Here is a 22,789-nt window from a genome sequence, read left to right as displayed (position 1 = left end):
AAATAGACTGTAAAGTTACAGAAGGATTATATTAATGAGATGAGGTTTTATTTTTTACATAGATGTATATTTATATACTAGTATTTTATCATCTCAGGAAAACACCATGCACATACGTAATCAGTCAGCGTGCAAAAGGTAAGTCTGAAGCAATCTCTTGACGGATATTTTGTTTTTATTATCGCCCAGCATTCATGTGTGAAAAGCCAAGGTGTTAGCTACGAGTAGAATATTACGGAGTAGAACTGAATAAAATCCAAGGAAATAAATAGAAATTTCATTTTATACTAAAAATAATACTGGGTAAGTATACAGCACAGGCGTGCCACCGTCCTGCAGCCACGATTCACTTGCTGCTGCTGCTGCCTCATTACAGTTACCTTCCTGATACCATAACATTATAATCAAAAACACTCAACAGCGTGGGCAACTTGTTGAGTCCAGAATTCGGCCTTAACTTTTGAAAAAGAAGCCTACTTTTTTTATGGGTAGAAAAGAAATGGCCAAGAAAGATAACCCCTCACTGTACTGCACGTTCTCCTCAATGACCTCTGCATCACCCCTACCCCCCCCCCCCCCCCCCCCCACCAAAATAAATAAATTTAAAAAAAAAAAAAAAAAAAAAAGGGAATGAGAATGACGGTACCAATGAAAAGAACTTGGCATAATTTGGACAAACCATTTTTGTTTCTTTCACTTTGGCATGTTAAGCGTGGCGTACTACTAGCAACTAGCCCGACCTGCCTCTTAGGAAAAGAACGCAATAATAAATGGTTTCCACTCCAAATTTTTCTACATGGTCCCCTTAATAATACACTAATCATTTCCCAATTCTCCTTCATCCCTATCCTATCCTCACCACAACAGGCACCGTGCCGAACTACAGTTCACCAAATTACCATTAGCCTGCTGCATTTATTTTATCAAACAGATGGGACAACTCTAAATAATGCGCAAGTATACAATGAAACTCAACGACTTTATAGCTACCTGGGAACTTGAAAAGGGATTTAGAGAAGAAAACATTATGGCAGGAGGTCTGCAGGAAGAAATCCGAGAACAAAACACAGTTTGCCTGAAATATATGTCCTTGGTTTATTTCTAGCTTAAAAATTGCAAAACACTGATCCATAAGATCATAATTATAAAAACTAAGTGCTCCAAAAATAATTCGGCCAAGATATTACAAAGCATAAAAGCATTATCAAAATAAGGCAACTCGCCACCATTGCTCCCATTCTTCCAATAGACCAGAATCAGAGACTAATGTCTTACCCAATCACTTCACAATGCAAATCTTGATAACAGATGCAGCTCCAATACGATGAAGTGCTACAATAGCATCACCGGGAAGACACAAGCCCCTTTCTGTTGCTTTCTTCAGAGCAGCCTCCAGAATCACCTCTGTAGACTCTGAATCAGTAGCCTTGGCAGACCCCTCAGCTAATAGAGGGATTAAACCTCTGTATACAAGACTATGCCTTGCTGGGGTCTCATCACTACAAGTCCAGTCAAAAGAATCGGTTGTCAAGACAGGGACAACTACTGAGAGGATTGGTACAGCTGGCCTATACTTAGCAACCAATTTGGCCGTTGTACCACCACGTGTCATCACAACAATGAGCTTTGCCTGGGCTTTATTAGCAGTTCGGACAGCTGAAGATGCAAGACTCTCCAAGGGGCTCATTGGTAGAGGAGTAGCCCTAATCATCTCTTTGAAGATAGCTGCATAATCAAGGGAAGATTCTGCCTCGATACATATACGAGCCATGATCTTGACAGCAAGCTCCGGGTAAGCCCCGGCTGCACTCTCACCACTAAGCATAACACAGTCAGTTCCATCAAGGACGGCATTAGCAACATCGGTGGCTTCAGCACGGGTAGGCCTTGGAGATTTAATCATGGATTCAAGCATCTGTGTTGCAGTGACTACTGGCTTGCCAGCAAGATTACACTTGTAAATCATCATCTTCTGTGCCAGGAAAATTTTCTCAACTGGAATCTCCATTCCAAGATCACCACGTGCAACCATAAATGAATCAGTCTCCCTTAAAATCTCATCAAAATTGATCACTCCCTCTTGGTTCTCAACCTGAATAAATTCAAAAAACATCGAACGGATTCAATCAGACAAAAAGGTCAAGTGGATGCTGGCATGCTACAAAAAAAATAAACATTAACATAACTCAAATGCCACTAAAGCAAAAATAACAGGTCAAAAAACTAGGTGATGAGAGACTTCACATCCAATACTACTAAGTCAAAACCTGGACCTAGAAGCAAAAATTAAAAAATAAATAATTAAATAATTAAAAAAAAAAATTATGTTTCACTTACTTTTGACATCAACTGTATATGTTTGGCATGGGGGCCAAGGACCTTCCGGACATGAACAAGATCAGATCCCTTCCGGACAAAAGACAGAGCAATCATATCAATGTTGTTAGGTACACCCCACTCCAATATGTCTTCTGTATCCTTCTCTGTCAGAGTTGGCAGATCAACCACAACTCCAGGAAGATTTACATTTTTCCTCTCACCCAGTACGGCAGTGTTCTCACATCTACACCTTACAGTTCCACCAGCTGGATCACAAGACAGAACAGTGAGAGTAATAGTACCATCAGCACATAAGATGATGTTTCCGGGTTTAAGATCCACAGCCAGCTTTTTATAGCTCATACAAATCATCTCTGTGTCACCCTTGATGGTGTAATCAGTAGAAACAGTGATCTCCTGTCCCTCTGTCAGTTGAATGGGCTTCCCATCCTTCAGAAACCCAGTACGTATTTCAGGTCCCTACAACATCAGAAACTCTAGCAGATTATTTTAAATAAGAAATGTAAATGTACTGACAGTTTGACAAATACACATTTAAAATAGATAATCATTAATCAAATGATCCAGCAAGCCACTCAGGCTATGCAACTGTCAAAGAGATTCATGTAAAAAGAAAGTACCCAGAAGATCACAAAATAAAATACATTTACACTGTAAGAGCATAGAAAACATGAAAGCACTGCTTGCCAGTTGTCACATTACAATTAAACATCACATCAAGGAGCCCATCCAGGTTACAGTTTTGTTGGGATGAATGAGATAAAATCCTGGTTGTAACTTGTAAGTCATTTTTACAGGTCCTGATGGCCACTACTAGGCAGGGGGGATAGCAGTTTCCCAAACATGGCAAGGATCCCATATGGGGGATTGGGGGGTCTCAAGGTTTGAGTTGAATATCCTTCCATACTATGCAAATTGAGAACAAGGCAGAAGTTAAACAAGCATAAAGGCTTCTTGGTACAAATTTTCCAAGTTTAATGATTTGGCTTTTTTAACTAAATCTTTAGGTCAAGCAGCAGCAGACAAACCAAACCAAGACAGTTCTGCAAATATGAGGCCTAGAAAGACAATCTGTTAGACATCAAGTTGTGAGATGATGTGAAAGACAAAGTTGATAAAATCTAAATGCTCAAGGATAAAGCATAACTAATAAAATGATATTTATGCTATCCAGAGGAGAGGGCTCAGATGGATTTATGGGTGCAACAGTGTGATTGTGTGAGAGCATTGTTAAATATTTTTTGCTAATATTATGATAGAACTTCAGTATTAAAAATTTCCTTGATTATTCGATAAAAGGATTTCGTTCATACAAGAAACAAAACAGATACAGTAGCTACAATTGGCCATGAATTCAGAAGCCTTTAAACCAAACTGCTACATTGTATTAATAATTTTAGACAAATGACAATGAAGTGGAGAAAAATGCTTGCAGGCTACACATTAGCCATTCTTGTATTCTACAGGACTGTTTGGGCACCACATACAGGTCTCAGTTGAAAGATCATATAATTTACAGTACAGTTAAATCTTTAAGGAAAAAAAAAAAAAAAACTGTTTACATATACAACAGCTAGAAACAAGCAAAAGCTAGCCACATAAAATCCACAAATTCCACCTAGATTCCATTTGAGATACATAGCTAACACACTTTACATACGGTAATGGCACACAGCACCCTAAATAAAGCCTATAAACGAAAAATTGATTGCAAATAAAATTTAAGATTTATCATCAAATAAAATCCATCCTCCCCTAAGAATTCTAGGTATAAGTATTACTGAAATAAGCATGAAACATATGATTGCATTAACATCGGTAGGTCAACTCGGATATGTAATCGGATCAAAACAATAATCAGAATCAAGTCGACCTGTTGACGCGATTAAAACATAAAAAAGCAAAAGCTATATAATTGAATGAGAGAGAAAGGGGAGACCTTGGTATCAAGCATAAGAGCACATAAGATCTGAGTGTTTTGCATAGCAATCTTGAGGTTTTCAAGAGTCTCCTGATGGTACTCATGAGTTCCATGGGAGAAGTTGAATCGAGCGACATTCATACCCGCTCTCAGAAGCTTCTCCAGCATCGGCACCGACCGTGAAGCCGGCCCTAGCGTACACACGATCTTCGTCTTTGGTACTCTTCCATCCTCGGGAATCTCCTTCAATATTCCTTCAATATCTATGTTCGCCATTTCTAATTACACAAAAGAATTGCTTATTTTATCAATCAATCAGTTAAACAAAAAAGAGCACAGATCGGACTAAATTGAACGAAACAGGGAATCAAATCAAACAGAATTTGAGATGTAATGTTTTTATAAAAATCAAATCAAATAGGCAATATATAGAGAGAGAATGAGAAAATTGACTCACGAATTGAAAAACCCTAGATGGTATTTGGGAACAAGTCAGTGGGCTTGAACGAGGAAGACGACTGAGCTTTTTGAGAGGAAACACGAGGAACAACGGACAGCAGTGGTTTTTACTTTCCTCCACAGCCTTCTAAGATATTTTATTAAGAAGTATTTATTATTTCCCTACTCTCTCTACCTTCTTTCCCCTCTCACAAGTCTACAATTTCTTCTTTTTACTACTTTTATTTATGTTTCCCAATTGAATCTAAAAACCATTAACTAAAAAAATCCCCTCTCTCTCTCTCTCTCCCCCCCATAAACAGCCGCCCCTCTTCTTCTTCTCCGGCTATGAGGCTCGCCGGCGGGCGTGTGGCTCACCGCCCACGCCACAGCGTTGGCGAGCCTCCGATCTACCCCTTTAGCTTGTTTATTTCTTTTTCCGTTATGGTTTTTCGTTTTTTCAGCCTTTCATCTTGCGCCGCACCGCCTCTTCGTCCGCCGCCGTTGTTCTTCTCCGACTGTGAGGCCGGCCTGCCGTCGTTTCTTTGTACCGCCTCCCCACCGCGCCTACGCCCCACCCCTTTGTCCGTTGCCGCGACGTGGTTTACGAGAACGGGGAGAGGGAGTTTCCTCCCTCTGAGTCCCTCGTGTAGTGCCGTTCTAAGTCCCTCGTGTAGGGTTGTCGTTGCAGCGGCTCAGGGGCGTGTGGGGTTCGGGCTTCTCAGGCGGGCCTCGGTGGTCCGTGCGTTTATTTCCGGCGGTTCGTGGGCTGGGTCAGTGAACCCCAGAGCGTGGGTGGTGGGACTCGGTTTGGCGGCGGGGTGGGATGTTAGGGTTTCGTTTTTTGTTTTAGGTTTTAGTTTTCGTTCTGTTTTTCCTTTTAGAAGTCGTTGTGTGCTTTTTAGTTTTATTATTTTTTCTGTTTGTGTGGTGTGTTGGTGTGATATGGGGCTTGCAGATCGGTGTACCGATCTTCTGGTGCAGGATTTAAGCCGGGTTTTTTGGCTATGGGGCTTCGGTTTGATCTTCTGTTGGTTTGGGCTAAAGGTGTTTAGGGTAAAAATACCCCAGGTACGTGGCCCAATTTTATAGTGACACGTGGCCCAATAAACAGGCAACCCGTGTCCCTATGAGATTGAGACACGTGTCCACTAGTCATGATGACACATGTCAGCCATCTATAAATGCCCCAATGCTGAAATCAGAAAGAGAAAAGGGCCCTGATGACCCTAGGCCCAAATCCCGAGAAAACCTTGAAAGCCGTAAAACGGCGCCCCCTACGACACGTGGCGACCTCTGATTGCGCAGCCAATCATGTCACGAAATTCTAGGGGATAAACCCTAAAGGGGTACATGTTCTCACCCCTATAAATACCCCAATCATTTATGATGGAAAAGGGGGATTTTGACATACCATAAATATAGAGCATTAAAGAGCTCCAACTTCTCTCTACTTTCTCTCTCTAGCCTTTTCCGTTTCCGTTCACTAACTTGAGCGTCGGAGGCGAATATTCCGTGCACCGGAATATTCGTTATTTTGCAGGTGTCCGAGTCTCATTGCCAGCAGAGCGTGACCAGTATCCGAGGGAATCACAAAAAACCCCGAAACATTTGGCGCCGTCTGTGGGGATACTCGTCCGTTATGGAAATAGATGGTCAGACACCTAATCCTGGACCTCGTCCAGGTGAGGACGGATATGTAGAGGACATATGTACTACCATACACTCAAGCAATCCTTTGACCGCCTCATTTGAAGAGGCCGAACAACCTACCCCAGCTGCCTTAATGGCCGAGCTGACTAAGCTTCGCAAGGAGTTAGCGGCTGTCCAGCAAAAAGGGGGAGGATGCACCTCTAAGAAAGCCAACAACAAGACCAATGCAACCGATGCTGGTAATACCCCATTCCGTCGTCCGCACGGAAGGTCTCCCCGAGTCCCACGGACCAATTTCTCTGACCTGCTGGCGAAAACACAGTCGGCTGGGGGGAAGGGCAGACAGCCAAAAAGAGTAGAGGCTGAACCGTCCCAGCGTTTTAAGGATGCAAGGGACTACATTCGGCACAAACAAAGGGAGAGGGCTGCGTACTCTTACACGGCCTCTACCCCAACCATGCCGGAGGGAGTCTCCAACCAATCTTTCTCCCAATACACCAACACGGCTGCTTCCAGCAAGAGTCATACTATTACTCCCCGACCAATTCAGCCATTGCCATATCAGCCCCCTCAAGTACTCAATGGGTTGATGCAACCAACTCCCCAAGTTTTTGGGCAATATGGGCCGTATGGTCAGATGTTCGGCCAGACTCCCTACCTGGCTGGAACGTCCGCTCAGCCTCAGCCCATTGATTGGCAGATGCGTTTGTTGAATTTGGGAGATAAGCCGCCTCCGTTTTCGCAAGACATATTAGCGTCTCCTCAACCAGCAAAAGTGAAGAGTGTACTAGTGGGTGCCTATGATGGTACGGGCAACCCAGAAGAGCATGTTACCTCTTACAGGAATCTGATGTACTTGCAAAGCGTAGATGATGCTACATGGTGTAGATGCTTCCCGGCCACTCTCAAAGGGGTAGCTCAGGATTGGTTTAACAGCCTTCCAGCCGGATGCATCAATTGCTTTACCACCCTCAGTTTGTTGTTTGTGAGAAACTTCTCATACAACATCCCACCAAGAAAGACAAGTCTCAACTTGGCTACAATTGTCCAAGAAAAGAATGAAGGACTACGCTCGTACGTCCAAAGGTTTAACCAAGAAAAAGCCCAAATTCATAATCTTCCGGATGAAATGGCTTACTCAGAATTTCTCCGGGGATTAAGGCATAATGGTTTTAAGTTTGATTTGGTAAGAAAAAAGATTCGGTCATACGCAGGTGTATTGCGGGAAGCCGAAGCCTATATTGAGGCCACGGATTTTTGTTCGCTCACCAAATCAGAACAGCCGGCCAAGAGGGCTGAGAAGAAGCAATCTTCTCAGCAAGACTCGGCCGGTCGAAAGAAAGAAGGGAACAAAAGAAAAGAAATCTGGGTAGCTGATGACAAGCAACCCAAGTCAAAGAAAAGCAAGACGTACGAGCCTCAGTATGAGTTCAACAAGGATGGTTACTCCATTTTGATGGAAATAAAAGACAAGTTTGAGTTTGAGAAGCCTCAGCCTTTGAGAGCCTCGGCCCAGTTCAGAAACAAGAACAAGTATTGTCATTACCACAAGGATGTGGGTCATGACACGAATGAGTGTATCAACTTGAAGAGACTGTTGGATAAGTTGGCCGACAAGGGTCTGCTGAAACCCTATGTGACCAAGTCCAAATTCACCTTCAAGCGGACAGACAACACGTCCGAGAAAAAGCAACAAAGCGAAAAGAAGAATGACAAGGAAGATGATGGGAATAGCACTGATTCAGGTTTTGTGGCCGTCATATCTGGAGGCTTTGCTTCAGGCGGCCCTACCATGAAAGGAATCAAGCAGGACGCCCGAAACCTGTCAAATGTGATGCAAACGGACGTTGTTAAAGCTGAGCCATTTCCTGAAGTGATTATAAGTGAGGCTGACCGTGGTGAGGTCAGAGCTTTGCACAATGATCCCATGGTCTTTGTAATGAAAATAGCAAATTTGAAGGTGGGGCGGATATTGATTGACACGGGCAGTTCGGCCGATATCATAAGTCTCTCTACCTTGAGGAATTTAAGCTTCCCAGAAGATGCCCTCCAAGATATAACTCACCCCTTAGTAGGATTTGGGGGGAATATCATTCATCCAGTCGGACGGATTGACCTTCCCATCCGTTTCGGACAGAGGGGGGAAGGAAGAGACATGGTCGTCCGTTTCCTTGTGGTGAAAGAATTGATTGGGTACAACGTAATCCTTGGCCGCCCTACTCTCAATGCAGCCAAGGCGGTCATAGTGCCCCACTTGATGTTGCTAAAGTTTGAAAGGTCAGACGGAAAAATCGGAACAATTCAAGGAAGTCAAAAAATGGCCAAGGAATGTAATCAGCTGGCCGTGAAGCCAACAGCACGCGGCCCAAAGTTGTCCGAGGTAAAGGAGGAAGGAACCTCACTCCCAGCCTACCAGGTCGGCCAGAAGCGTAAGGCGACCAGGGCAGAGGAAGCCTAGCAACTAATAACTGTCGGCCGGCCAGATGAGTTGAGGCCCCAGCCGGCCGGCAGCCACCAGGATATAGTGCTTGACTCCAACCACCCAGAACGGACGGTTAGTGTCGGCACTATAGCCTTGGGATTGCTTGGGGATGAGTTAGTGTGGCTGTTAAGAGAATTCAAAGATGTGTTTGCATATGAAGTTGGTGAAATGCCAGGAATAAGTCCTGACCTGGCCGTGCACAAGTTGGCCGTGAATCCTTTGATAAAGCCTATCCGCCAGAAGAAGAGAAATCACGGAGAAGAGAGGAATCAGGCGGCCGCAGCAGAGGTAAAAAAGCTGCTGGACGCCGGTTTCATTCGGCAATGCTTTTACCCAGATTGGGTGGCCAATGTAGTTCTTGTGAAAAAGCCGAATGGGACTTGGAGGATGTGCGTGGATTACACAGACTTGAACAAGTGACAGGGTAAAGTCGTATCCCCTAATCAAAAATAATTACCTAATTCACTAACTAAAGTAGATAGGGAAGTAGGGTCGATCTCCACAGGGAAACAAGTCTTTTTACTCCTAATTAAATATTATAATCTAAATTATTTAAGTAACCAATATTAAAAGTTGAATATGAAACTAAACTAAAAAGAGTAGGAAAAAGGAGAAAATAATATATAAAGGATCTAGGGCATAGGTTCACCAATAAATAATACTCCTGGGTAAAATAGGGTAATCAATCATTGACATTGCATAAATAACATGATTAACAGGCTCTCGCAATTTATTAACCAACATAGACCTAACAGGCTCTCGCAATTTACTAGATCTAAGTTCTTATTGAAAATAGCCTTTAATATCAAATTAACATCTGCTCGATTCATCAATTTAATATTGCTATACTTTTACAAGCCGTAATTGTAAAACATTAAAACAATCCAATAAGAAATCATCATGCAATACCAACAATCAATAATAGTCAATCATCAATGCATCAATTAATCAGATTGTAAAGGGCTCTCGCTACTTATTACAATCACACAATTAATTTATCGGTATTAAATCTCATCTCTCGAATCTTGACTTAACCATTTATAAATTAACTTGCCTATTGAAACTAGACTTAAACATTAATTCTCATCTCTCGATTCTTGAATCAATATTGTCAAACTCATGCATAAAAGATAGGCCTAATCTAGTCACAGAGCATTAAATCAATCAATAGGAAATCAATCTAGCATTGATAATCAACAACAATAATTTACCCCTTCATATTATTTATTAGATCCCCATAAACCCTAGAAATTAAACTACTCACACATAATTAAATACAAACTAAGCAAAGCAATAAAATAAATCATGATCAAAGGAATAAAATAAATAACTAAGATTAAGGGAAGAGAAATCGTCACCAAAATAAATCTGGAATTAATCAAAGAAATAAGAACAAAAGTTTAGAGAGAGATTAAGAAAGAGAAAACTAAGTAGAGAGAGAAAGTCTAAGAGAAAAGATTAAGAGAAGAAGAAGTGGTAGAAGAAGAGAGAAGAAGATCTCCCCAAAAGAAGAGATGATCTAAAAACGTATTACGGAGGAGTATTTATACTCCGTACAAAAATCCTAAACTAAAACAAATTAATACGACTCTAATTGTCTCCTAAATAAACACGCGCTCGATCGGGCGAGGCACCGCCCGATCGGGCGCGCCTTTTTTCACCTCTCATAACAATCTCGCGCCCGGCCGGGCGGATCACTGGGCGCTCCTCCCGCCCGGCCGGGCGCGCATCCGGGCGCCAGCCTTTTTGGCCGGGCGGATCATTTGGGCCACTATTTGGACTTCGATTGGGCTCCAATTCTTCGGGCCAATCTGGGTTTCCTCTTTGGGTCTTGAATACTCGGTCCAAATGCCCCGGTATCACCTCTACCGAGCCCTTAATCACCGGTTCGATGTCTCTAACCGGCCCCGGGCTATAAAATTTGGTCATGCTTCTCCAGTGCTCGTGATTGCTCCAAAATATCTCGGGAAAAATACTCCAAAAGCATAAATCCCTGTAAAAGTCAACCAAATCTACGAAAACACTAGAAAACACCAATTAGTAATAAAAGTGGCTCTAAAGAGCCAAAAACACTACTAATTATGACCAAGGGACGGGGGTAAAATATTATATAAAATGGATACATCAACAAGGCGTGTCCTAAGGATAGTTTCCCCTTGCCTAAGATCGACCGCTTGGTTGACTCTACGGCCGGACACGCCCTTATGAGCTTCATGGACGCATACTCCGGATTCCATCAAATTCCTTTGTGGGAAGAAGATCAAGAGAAAACAGCGTTTGTGACCGAGCAGGGGTTGTACTGTTACACGGTTATGCCATTCGGCCTAAAGAATGCCCCTGCTACATTTCAGAGGCTTGTTAATACAGTCTTCAGAGACCAGCTCGGCCGGAACTTGGAGGCATATATTGACGACATGATTGTCAAGTCAAAAGAGCCGCCCGACCATCTCAAGGATCTACGAGAAACGTTCGCCGAACTCAGGCGGCATAAGATGATGTTAAATCCAAAGAAGTGTGTATTTGGTGTTGAGTCCGGCAAGTTTCTCGGATTTTTGATTGATCAACGTGGAATTGAGGCCAACCCTGAAAAAATTCAAGCCGTCCTTGACATGAAGTCTCCAAGAACAATCAAGGAAGTGCAAAGACTGACCGGCTGTTTAGCAGCCCTTGGAAGATTTTTGTCAAGGTCAGGGGATAAGTGCCGTTACTTTTTTCAAACCATAAAGAAGAAAGCCATGTTCGAGTGGACAGAGGAGGCCGAGGAAGCATTCGTACAGTTGAAGAGTCACTTGCATACATTGCCTCGCCTCGTCAGTCCGCTCAGGAATGAGAAGCTATACATCTATCTTGCCATCTCTGAACACTCACTAAGTGCCGTCCTTCTTGCTGAAAGGGACGGCCATCAGGTCCCAGTGTATTTTATCAGCCATGTACTTCACAATGCTGAGCTGAAGTACCCCCCAATTGAAAAATTTGGCCTGGCCTTGTACATGGCATCCAAGAAGCTGCGGCCATACTTTTTAGCACATTCAATCGTGGTCTATACAGACCAACCTTTGAAGAAGCCGTTCTCAACTTTGGAGGCAAGTGGCCGCATGCTCAAGTGGGCTTTAGAGCTCAGAGGTTTTGACCTTGTATTTGAGCCAAGGAAGGCAATCAAGGGGCAAGCCTTTGCAGATTTTTTGGCTGAAATGACACGGCCTGATCTTCAGCCGGCCGGGGACCAAGTTTGGAAAGTGTTTGTGGATGGTAGTGCAACGGCGACCGGGTGTGGCGCTGGTATTATATGTGAATCTCCTGAGGGAGACAAGTATGAGTACGCGTTGAGGTTTCAGTTCCAAGTGTCAAACAATGAAGCTGAGTACGAAGCATTGTTGGCCGGCCTAAGGATGTGTAAAGCGGCCGGGGCAACCAAAATTGAAGTATGCTCGGACTCCCAGCTAATAGTCCATCAGGTCAATGGTGGCTTTGAGGCCAGGGAGCCGGCCATGATAAAGTACATGCAGCTAGTTAAAAATGAGGCCGAAGGCCTAGAGCTTTTCTCTCTCAAGCAAGTTCCCCGTTCAGAGAATCATCAAGCGGACGCGCTCTCCAAATTGGCTTCCTCGGCGTCATGTGATACTCCAAGATCAGTGTTTTGGGAAGTAAAGGAAAAAAGGAGCATTGATGCCGAGCCCGTTCATATAATAGATAGAAGTTCAACCTGGATGGATGGAATTATTTCCTACTTAAGGGATGGAATACTTCCGGACGATCCGAAAGAGAGTTGGCTATTGAAGAGAAAGGCGGCCTGGTTTGAGATGAAGGATGGGGAGCTATTCAAAAGAGCTTTTGTGAAGCCTTTCCTTAAATGTATAACTCCTGAAAGAGGGCATGATGTGTTGGACGACCTTCATCAGGGACATTGTGGCTCGCACATTGGAGGACGGGCCTTAGCTGAAAAAGCGACACATTTGGGATATTACTGGCCGAGCTTGAATTCGGACGCCATGAAAATGGTGAAAAAATGTGACAAGTGCCAGAGATTTTCAACCCTCATTCATCGTCCAGCAAATAGTCTATCAGCCATCAGTAGTCCGCTTCCTTTTGCTAAATGGGGCATGGACATTTTGGGGCCGTATACTCCTGCATCCGGCCAGAGACGATATGTACTAGTGGCAGTGGACTATTTTACTAAATGGGTTGAAGCTGAGGCCGTCCGGGGCATCAAATGGACGGATGTGTCAGCCTTCATTTGGAAGAGCATAATCACTCGGTACGGGGTACCTCAGTCAATGGTGTTCGACAATGGACCTCAGTTTGAGACGCGCCAACTCAAGGAATGGTTGGGGGACCAGGGCATAACTCATTGTTTTGCCTCAGTCGGCCGACCACAAGCCAATGGCCAAGTTGAGGCCTATAACAAGTTGATTTCAAATGGGATCAAGCGCAAGCTTGAAAAGGCAGGCGGCCTATGGGCAGACGAGTTGGTCAATGTGCTATGGTCCATACGGACAACAGCAAAGAGTTCTACAGGGGAGACTCCATTCTTTTTGGTCTATGGAGCTGAGGTTGTACTCCCAATTGAAATGTACGAGCCCACTTTGCGAGTAATGCTTTATGATGAGTCGGCCAATTGGGAGGCCATGAAGACCGCCCTAGACTTTCTTCCAGAAGCTAGGGGCAATGCGGCGCTTAGGCATGAAATTTACCGCTTAAGGATGACAAGGGCATATAACCGCCGAGTGTCTAAGAGGCCGCTCAAAATGGGGGATCTAGTGTTGAGAAAAATGGAAGCTGTTGGCCGTGCCAAGGAGGACGGCAAGTTGACTCCAAACTGGGAGGGACCGTACAGAATCAGGGAAGAAGTCCGAGACGGCACATATCGCCTTGAGGCAATCGATGGCCGACAGATCCCACGGACATGGAACACTGATAACCTGAAAAAGTATCATGTTTGAGCTTAGTTTCTTTAAGTACTTAGCCAAAAAGCTGTTTATACAGCTAGGTCTACTGACCGAGCCTTGTAATTAAAGCCGTACGGCCACAACAATGTACTTTTGACAAAAATTAATGAAGTCAGGCATTGTTGAATTATTTGTTGTTTTTATGATTAATGGCCGAATGAAATATTTCACTGAGTTGCTTCCAATATAGTAACGCGGTCTACCATTCTTTTTGAATGGCCGAGTTAATAAGGAAGCAAGGTTGCTTCCAATATAGTAACACGGCTTATCATTCTTTTTGAATGACCGAGCTAAAACGGAAGCGAGGTTGCTCCCAATATAGCAACTCGGCCACACAAAAAAAAAAAAAAAAAAAAAAAAAAAAAAAAACTGATTTAATTCAGAGATCAATGCGTCCGCCCAATTCTAGGCGGACGATTGAGGCAAGGTATCCCGAACTTGTACAGAGAACAAGTGTCCTTTACAAATAGGGCAAGGGCATACCTAGGCATTTAGCCCGGCCAATCAAGGAATCTCTGAGTTGAGATAATACTTAGGATTTCTAGGGTACGTCCGAGCGATAGATTCAACGGACTACTCGTACAATGATAGCCGAACGGCCAATCAAGGAATCTCTGAGTTGAGATAATACTCAGGATTTCTAGGGTACGTCCGAGCGATAGATTCAACGGACTACTCGTACAATGATAGCCGAACGGCCAATTAAATTTATTCGGTGCTTCACCTAGCCCAAGGGCAATCATTACTATGATTTGATTAACTTGCTAGCCGTCATGCCCTTTTAAGGCATAAAAACTACCAAGTTAATCAAACCACTTAGAAAATGGACTAGGCGAACACCGAATAAAGGGGCATAATACTGAGACGTACGGAAAACTTGCAAAAAACAGAAAATTTGCAAAAAATTGCTAAGTATGAAACAGAAGTAAGAGCCGCCAACAAGGCGGACAAAATTTTCATTAATAAGACCGCAGAAAGGCGGCCGAAATGTTTACATAACCGCTTATACAGGCGGCCTCAGAAAAATAAACTAAGTACATAGTAAGCTGAAAGGAAAAGGAAAGCTGAGCAGACGGCTGCTGGAGGACCTGAGCTCTACTTAGCCGTATTATCTGTGGCAGGCTCCTCCGCTGTCTTCGCGTCCTTGGCCGGGGCATCCTCTTCGCCCGCCTTCTCCTCCTCCTCATCCCCTTCCCCTCCAGACTCGGGGGAAGTAACTACTAGGTCTGGAGGAGGCATGCCGGCCCTCCTTGCCTCTTCTTTAAGGCAGACGTACTGAAGCCGCTTCTTGAAGCGTTCCTCGTAATAGGCGGCTTCACCTTCGTCCACCATCAAGGTGAAGGCATCAAAGAAGTATGCCTTAAGCCTGTCTTCAGCATTTTGCTCGATGCGGATGATTTCTTCAACGCCGATCGGCCGAGGAGTTTTAAGTTGCTCCTCATAGTCCGCAAGGGACTTCTTTAGGGTTTCCACCTCGGCCTTCAGCGCGTCCGCCTCATCTAGCGCAGACTTAAGGTTGGCTTGCGCCATCTTCAGCTCGCTCTTCAGGGCCTCGGACGCCTCGAAGCCCAACCTCCATTTTTCCTTTTCCAGGACGGCCTCGTCCCTTTCAACCCTCATGGCCTCCCTGGCCAAGGACTCCTGTTCGAGTGCCTGGCCCAGTTTGACCAGGTCCTCTGTTTGCCGCGCCGCTTTGTCAGACAGCGCGGTTATTTGGGTCTCAAAGTGTACCCTTTGGACGGCGGCCGTCCCAGTTACAGCGTCCTCGGCTTTCCTGATTTCAATCCAAGCGTTCTTCAACCGTTCGTTCTCCTTGTCCTTCCAATCTAGGAAGGCGTTCAAACGGAGGAAGAGCTGCGGACAGAAGGAAGAAGCTTAGTCAAAAATATGGAAAAATTGGCTAAGTGTTGGAAAGCAAAAACATAAGGAGATAGAAGTATACCTCGGCGCTGCAGTTCAGTATGGGGCCGAGGAAGCCTTCGTTGATCCCCCGCAGCTTATCACGCTGCGCTTGTGGGACCGCGCGAACCATGGCCTCGCGCATGGCCTTCCTGTCCGCACCAGTCAATGACTGGCCGGGTACCTTCAACTGCATCTCCTCAGATATATCTGCGGACGACCGTGTAAGAAAAGTTAGCTGAATTTTACAACAGACTTGTAAAAAGTGAGAAAAAGATGGCTAACCAGTGGAGAAGGTTGGAGGAAAAAGATTGGCGGAAGGAGGCGGTAAAGGAGCTTCCTCCTCCTCCGGACGGCTCCCTTCAGCGTCGCTGGACGGCGGGTTGACCAGCACCGTCCCGATCCAGCGACCGATCATTTGTTCTGGGGTTAACTTATCCCCACCGTCCGAAGGGACGGACTCCTCGCGGACCTGACCAGCAACAGGTTCCATGGGCTTGGAGGCCCCGCTTTGTGTCAGCCGGGGTTGTTCTCCTTTAGACTGCGTTGTAGCAGTCTGCGACTTTGCCATTGTCGCTGCTTGAGAAGACGTCTTGGAAGCAACCGTCTTTCTCCTCTTGGATGCGTTCGCATCAGGAGTGGACGTGGCCGGCTGCTTCCGCCTGGCCTTCGGGGTGGAAGAGGAGGCCTGCAAAAACACCAAGTTAGAAAAATCTGATGGCGTCCGTGCGATTTGGGAAAGGAGCTTCCTTCCACCATGCGTGAACGGACATAAAGCGTCCGTGCTAACTCAGGAAGTAGGTTCCTTCCAGTATAGCAGAACGGACGCATTAAGAAATGAGAAATTCAAAAAATAAGCTAAGCGTTTACCTCTTTGAGTTGCTCGTACATCTTGAAGCGAGCCTTGTATCTGGCCAAGTCCACCTCGGACATCTCAACCTCTGCTTTTTGAGCCGAGTCAAGCATAGCGTACGCCTCCGCTGCAAAAACAGAAAACAAAAGTGTTAGAATATTTTTCTGAAGAATTCTATGTGCGTACAGAAAAGTTTATATATCTAGGTGTCCACCTTGGGGCATGTTCTGGTACAGGCCGTACGCAGACATGAAGATAGGGTCCCTAAGCCAATTGGCAAGTGGAATCCAATGGCTAGGGACCCGTTCAGTTTTGTTGCCCCGCCTGACTCGATTAACTTTGAAATACTCGAGCTGGTGTTCGTGGCTTGGGTGGATGGGCGGCTTGTCAGGCTTGAGGTCTCCGCGTCCGAGTTGAATAGGCTCTGGACGGCACCTGTTCATGCGGAGGTTGAACTCCGCGTCCTGAGTTTTGATACGATAGAAGCGGTGCTTCCAGTCCCTCCACTTACTGACACGGTCGACCACGACCATGTAATCCCTGGTTGCACTCAAGATGAGCCAACCATCCACCTCCTTTTCCAGCCGGGTGAGTGAGTGCATCTCACAAAAGACCGCGAAGTCTGGTGTAAATTTCTTAGCGATGCACGTCACTAAGTACCCAAAGATGTTCAACCAACTGTTTGGCGTCAGTTGGAAGAGGCCGATGTCGTACTCGTCCAGGACAGTCCGGACGAATGGGTGAAGAGGGAAGCGGAGCCCCACATCAAAGGCGGCCCTGTACACGCAAAACGCTCGTTTGCGCGGCTTCTCCTCATCCCAGGTAGCCACAGCAATGGCCTTCCTGGGGACTTGAATTTCGAATCCCTCCCCCAAATGGAGGGACTCCTTATACTTCTCAAAATCCTTCTTTAAAAACTTTAGGGCTGTCTCCCCAACCGTACAGGCGTACGGGTCCCTAAAGTTATCAATGTTGGCGACGGTTTCTTCGGCCACCTCCTCGCCCTCGGCCGTCTCACCCACGGCCTCTTTTTCAACTTCCTCCTCTTCCACTTGGTGAGAAGGGGCACTCCCAAACTCCGAAGACAGCACTCTGTCCAAATCTGCTGCCTCGGCCGAGCTTCGGCCCCTTGAGCTTGGAACGCCCATTGAAGAAGGAACGTCCTCCTCGACCATTGGACGCTTGCCTTTATCCTTGGCAGCGTCCGCCCCATTTCCCGAAGGAGGGGCGTTGCGAATAGGCAGGGCGGACGGTTCACGGATTGAGATTCCTGTTAAGGGTCTGTCCGCCCCACCCAGTTGAGGCCGAGGTTGAGAAGAAGAAGGGACAGGCGAACCAGCAGCGTCCGCCCCAGGGGTGGAAGGGTTGTCCATACAGGCTATCAGTTCAGCCCCATCCATGACTGAATTGGCAAATTGAGGGAACCTAAGTTCCGGAGCAGGTGCGGACGAGGCACCTTCAGCTCGCAGGCGTTCCTCGAAGGAAGAAGTGACCTCCACGGCCAAGTGATGAGAGCCAGTGGAGGCGGTCGTTGTTTGGGTGATGGAGTCAGTCTCCACCATTGTACTTGGATCACTAGGGTCATAAGGGACCCTAGGATGAACCAGACTTCCGTCTGGGTTCCTGGCCGCGTGAAGCTCACGCGTACGCATGGTTCTCGCCATTGCCTGTTGGGACAGAGAAGAATAAGTGGGGGTGAGTATGTACGCATCAGACATAGACTCACTCCAAGGAGGAGACAGCTCTTCTCCGTCCACTGTAGATTCCTCAGTCCCAGGCGAACGGCCGGCCTCATGAGAAGAGTCGGACGAAGCCGAGTATGGATCCAGAATTGAAGTAAAACAAAAAGAAAACGAGTGGTAAAAACCATATTTATAGAGTGAATTCATGAGGGCAAAATGGTAAAACCGTCTTTCCCGCCTAAACATTCAAACGGTAATTTCTTGAGAAATTACTCGAAGAAAGGGCCAAGACGACGAAAGGGTTCTGTAACTTGTGAAAAAGACCAGACGAACAATTAACACCTTCAGCACTTAGCCTCCAAAAATTGAGAAAATCTAAGAGGAAAAGCGTCCGCCCAGTTCTCAGACGTACGAAGCATGATTAGAAAGCCAGGAGGTACGTCTGAAAACATGGAAGCCCAGATTACCTCAAAGGAGATAGGTGGCCGTTCTGGGCAGTAAGGAGATCAACTCCTCCCAGAGTACCAGAACGTCCAGTCCCATTAAAGTGGCCGTTCTGGGCAGTTAGGAGATCAACTCCTCCCAGAGTACCAGAACGTCCAGTCCCATTAAAGTGGCCGTTCTGGGCAGTAAGGAGATCAACTCCTCCCAGAGTACCAGAACGTCCAGTCCCATTAAAGTGGCCGTTCTGGGCAGTTAGGAGATCAACTCCTCCCAGAGTACCAGAACGTCCAGTCCCATTAAAGTGGCCGTTCTGGGCAGTTAGGAGATAAGCTCCTCCCAGAGTACCAGAACGTCCAGTCCCACTGAAGTGGCCGTTCTGGTCAGTTAGGAGATCAACTCCTTCCAGAGTACGAGAGCGTCCAGTACAAAATTTGGACGTCCAGATAAGCAAAAAGCCAAGCTCATTCCAGGCTACGAGAACGTCCAGGGCAAAATATATGGACGTCCACGTAGCAAAAAGAGCTTTGAATCACAAGTATACGGACGTCCAGGGCAGATGGGAAGCAAACCCAACCCAGAGTACCAGGACGTCCAGAGTGCAAGATCAGAGGAGGCGACCAGTAAGTGTACGAGCCACCCCCTCTGAGGGGCAAATGTTTAGGGTAAAAATACCCCAGGTACGTGGCCCAATTTTATAGTGACACGTGGCCCAATAAACAGGCAACCCGTGTCCCTATGAGATTGAGACACGTGTCCACTAGTCATGATGACACATGTCAGCCATCTATAAATGCCCCAATGCTGAAATCAGAAAGAGAAAAGGGCCCTGATGACCCTAGGCCCAAATCCCGAGAAAACCTTGAAAGCCGTAAAACGGCGCCCCCTACGACACGTGGCGACCTCTGATTGCGCAGCCAATCATGTCACGAAATTCTAGGGGATAAACCCTAAAGGGGTACATGTTCTCACCCCTATAAATACCCCAATCATTTATGATGGAAAAGGGGGATTTTGACATACCATAAATATAGAGCATTAAAGAGCTCCAACTTCTCTCTACTTTCTCTCTCTAGCCTTTTCCGTTTCCGTTCACTAACTTGAGCGTCGGAGGCGAATATTCCGTGCACCGGAATATTCGTTATTTTGCAGGTGTCCGAGTCTCATTGCCAGCAGAGCGTGACCAGTATCCGAGGGAATCACAAAAAACCCCGAAACAAAAGGGTTTTGCTTCCATGCCGATATCCGTGTTTGAATCGGAGTTGATCTTGTCTATGGTGAAGTGTACGACACCAATTTTGATTTCAGGTCGAGGAGTACGAGATTTTGAGCCAATGAAGACTCTCGTCAGAAATTACATCATATTGTCATACCCCCTTGCAAGAGGCTGCATAGGACAGCGTTATATGAGCCAAGGGTACTTAAGAAAGTCATTCTGCGCGTGCAATTGTAGTTTCGTTTATTTCGAACTTGTAATTGGTTCGGTTGTCTTTGTATTGTTCGATTATGATCTCTTATGTAAGTGCCGTATGGCTTTTTATTAATGAATATAATCCCCCCCCCCCCCTCAAAAAAAAATGTTTCCCAATTGAATCTGATTTCGAGACGTTAGATAAGAAATAATTATATTGAATGAAATAGGAATATTAATTTAGGAATGTCGGACAAAATCACGCTTTGTCCGTTGTAATTATTGTTAGTTTTACTCGAATATTTCCACTTTTAATTCTCTTATCTAACGCCCGGAGGCGCTCATTAGCTTTTGCCTTCCTAATTTTATTAAAAGTGGAAATATTCGAGTACAACTAACATTAATTGCACCAAACGACAAATGATTTTGTCATGCATTCTTAACTTAGTGTCTGTTCTATTCGGTTTAATTTCAGTTTAGTTTAGTTCAATTTCAATCATTTCATTTCAGTTCCTAATTTATTTCTCTCATAAACAATTCATTTCAGCTCTATTTAGTTCAATTCAGTTCAGTTCAGTTCAGTTATATTCAACCAACCTGAACATGCCCTTAATACTATTTCAACCAATATAATTATTCCTTATCTAACGCCCGAGCACTCGTTAGCAAGATCCTTTTATTAGACTATACCTCCTCTTTCTTTTCTTGTTTTTTTAAAAAACAAATTTACAATATTTATTCACTTTTTTTTTTTTGTGAAGCAATATTTTTTCACTTTTTGTTGAATTAAACTTAATTTTACTAAAACTGAATTTAATTTTACTGAACTAGACTTGTTTATACCGAATTAACTTATTGTAATAAACACTAATTTTTAATTTTTAAGGTTAAGAGAACAGAGTCTTACAATATCTTTTTTATCAATATATATATTAAAACTCAATGGGAAGACATGAGTCCGTCACGTGTCATCATGACTAGGCAGATGATGTGGCGCAATGTCATTTCTTGAGTAATTCTTATAACCTCCAATTTAAAAGGACGTTTAAGGTGATTAATCACCACCATTATTCTCTTGATAAGTAACACTCATAACCCCCATTTAAGAGCATGTTTATTCACCTCCCTTGATACTTGATTGGGATTCTTCTTCTATTTTCTTTCATGTTTCTCTATAAATAGAAGAATCTTTTTTTTCCTGATTTTTACACTTGAAAAATACATCAAGCACGTACAATAGGCTAACCACATTCTCTATTGGGCATAAGTTACTTGACTCAAACCACTAAATTTAAATAAAATAATGGAGAACCATTGGCATGTTACTGCCACGTGTTAAAACGTTAAAGCTTTATCAAAGTATTGCAGCAGAAATCCAACTTAAATCTTAAAATAATATAATTTAGAAAACCAATAAGTCAAAGCTTACAAATTGGAACCATAAAGGCCCTTATTAAACCAAACTAATATTTAAAATCCCAAAACATAATTGAAATACTAAAACATAGATAAGTTCAACACAAAGAACGAATACTCTCAATCACACCAATCCCTTGACAATGCGTATGTTAAATCCCCGAACCTCACATCATCAAGCTAACCTGTGCAATAATGCTCCCCAATAATACAAGTGTAATAATTGGATCATCACAGGGTCATTGAAAGGCGAAGGACATGACCAAAAGAAAACACACACAAAAGCACACAATCAGCAAAGCTGAGTACATACAAGCTACAACGTACAAAACCTAACATGCTCAACTAATTAAAGTAAATAAACATACAAAACGAATTCATTAATCAAGACTCCACACTTAAACAATTCAATTGACTCAACATACTTAGTAACCAATTCCAAACACTTGACTCTTTATATTTAGTTTGATTAATTTAATTTGGAGTAAGCAATAGACGAGGTTGTCCAACCCACCAAATCATTTTGGTCCCAAATGACCATTTAAAATAAAAGTTTAGCGCAACGCAAGAATGGGCGCGACTCCATTCTCACAAAGTTAGTCTAGGATCCCATCTAACTTTCATTACAAAATAAAAAATGTAAATACCAAAAGAGAAGAGGACATGTTGATCAAACAAGCCTCGAAAAGCCATGGGCTACCACCGTGTACCCCAACCCATAATTGTCATTACTCTAGAAGTGCACACTTTCCAGAGTTTTATTGTTCATCCTTGTTTCACTTTACGTGATTACAATTTTAATTAATAGCCGACTCATTCAAGTAGACCATACATAACAATCATACATCAATTCACTTTTAATCTTATTTAGGACAATGGTGATCACATCACAAATTGATTCCTTTAAACTTCCAAATTATCCAAAATTGTTGAACATAGTCAACCCACCTAGCCATTTCGGCTTGATCCATTTTTACTCAACATACTAACAAGTCATGCTTGAGTAATAAATAAAATAATAATAACCTTGTGAAATAATTAATAAATTTATTCCACTTAAACCATTCAGTTCCAATCCTTCAATAATCCAAATGTGGTTAATAAACCAATCCAATAATAAAAAAAAATATGCTTGTATCAATATTCCATACAAACAATTAATCCAAAATAATTCAACATGCTTGCATCCATAATTCCATACCAACATAATCAATTCACCAAAACATGTCTCATAAACATAAGCACATGAATTAATTAAATGTATAACCAAACAATTTTCATCCAAGTGTTCTCTAAACATGAAACTA

At 44.0% G+C, this 22,789-nt stretch overlaps 1 protein-coding gene across 1 annotated transcript; it reads right to left on the bottom strand.

Moving 5' to 3' along the window:
- Nucleotides 1-1,052: 1,052 nt before the first annotated feature.
- LOC145589304 (pyruvate kinase, cytosolic isozyme) lies at nucleotides 1,053-4,874 on the bottom strand. The gene is made up of 4 exons (XM_081645824.1): nucleotides 4,719-4,874; nucleotides 4,280-4,539; nucleotides 2,338-2,799; nucleotides 1,053-2,092 (listed from the first exon to the last, which is right to left on the bottom strand). Exons 2-4 carry the CDS (start codon nucleotides 4,535-4,537, stop codon nucleotides 1,280-1,282), a joined length of 1,533 nt encoding a protein of 510 aa, XP_081501950.1. The 5' UTR covers nucleotides 4,538-4,539; nucleotides 4,719-4,874; the 3' UTR covers nucleotides 1,053-1,279.
- Between the last annotated feature and the right edge of the window lie 17,915 nt (nucleotides 4,875-22,789).

This window comes from Chenopodium album, chromosome 17, assembly GCF_948465745.1.
Source record: "Chenopodium album chromosome 17, dcCheAlbu1.1, whole genome shotgun sequence".
Taxonomy (NCBI): Eukaryota; Viridiplantae; Streptophyta; class Magnoliopsida; order Caryophyllales; family Amaranthaceae; genus Chenopodium; species Chenopodium album.
The sequence above is the reverse complement of the archived record's forward strand: the minus strand, read 5'-3'. Positions and strand labels throughout refer to the sequence as shown.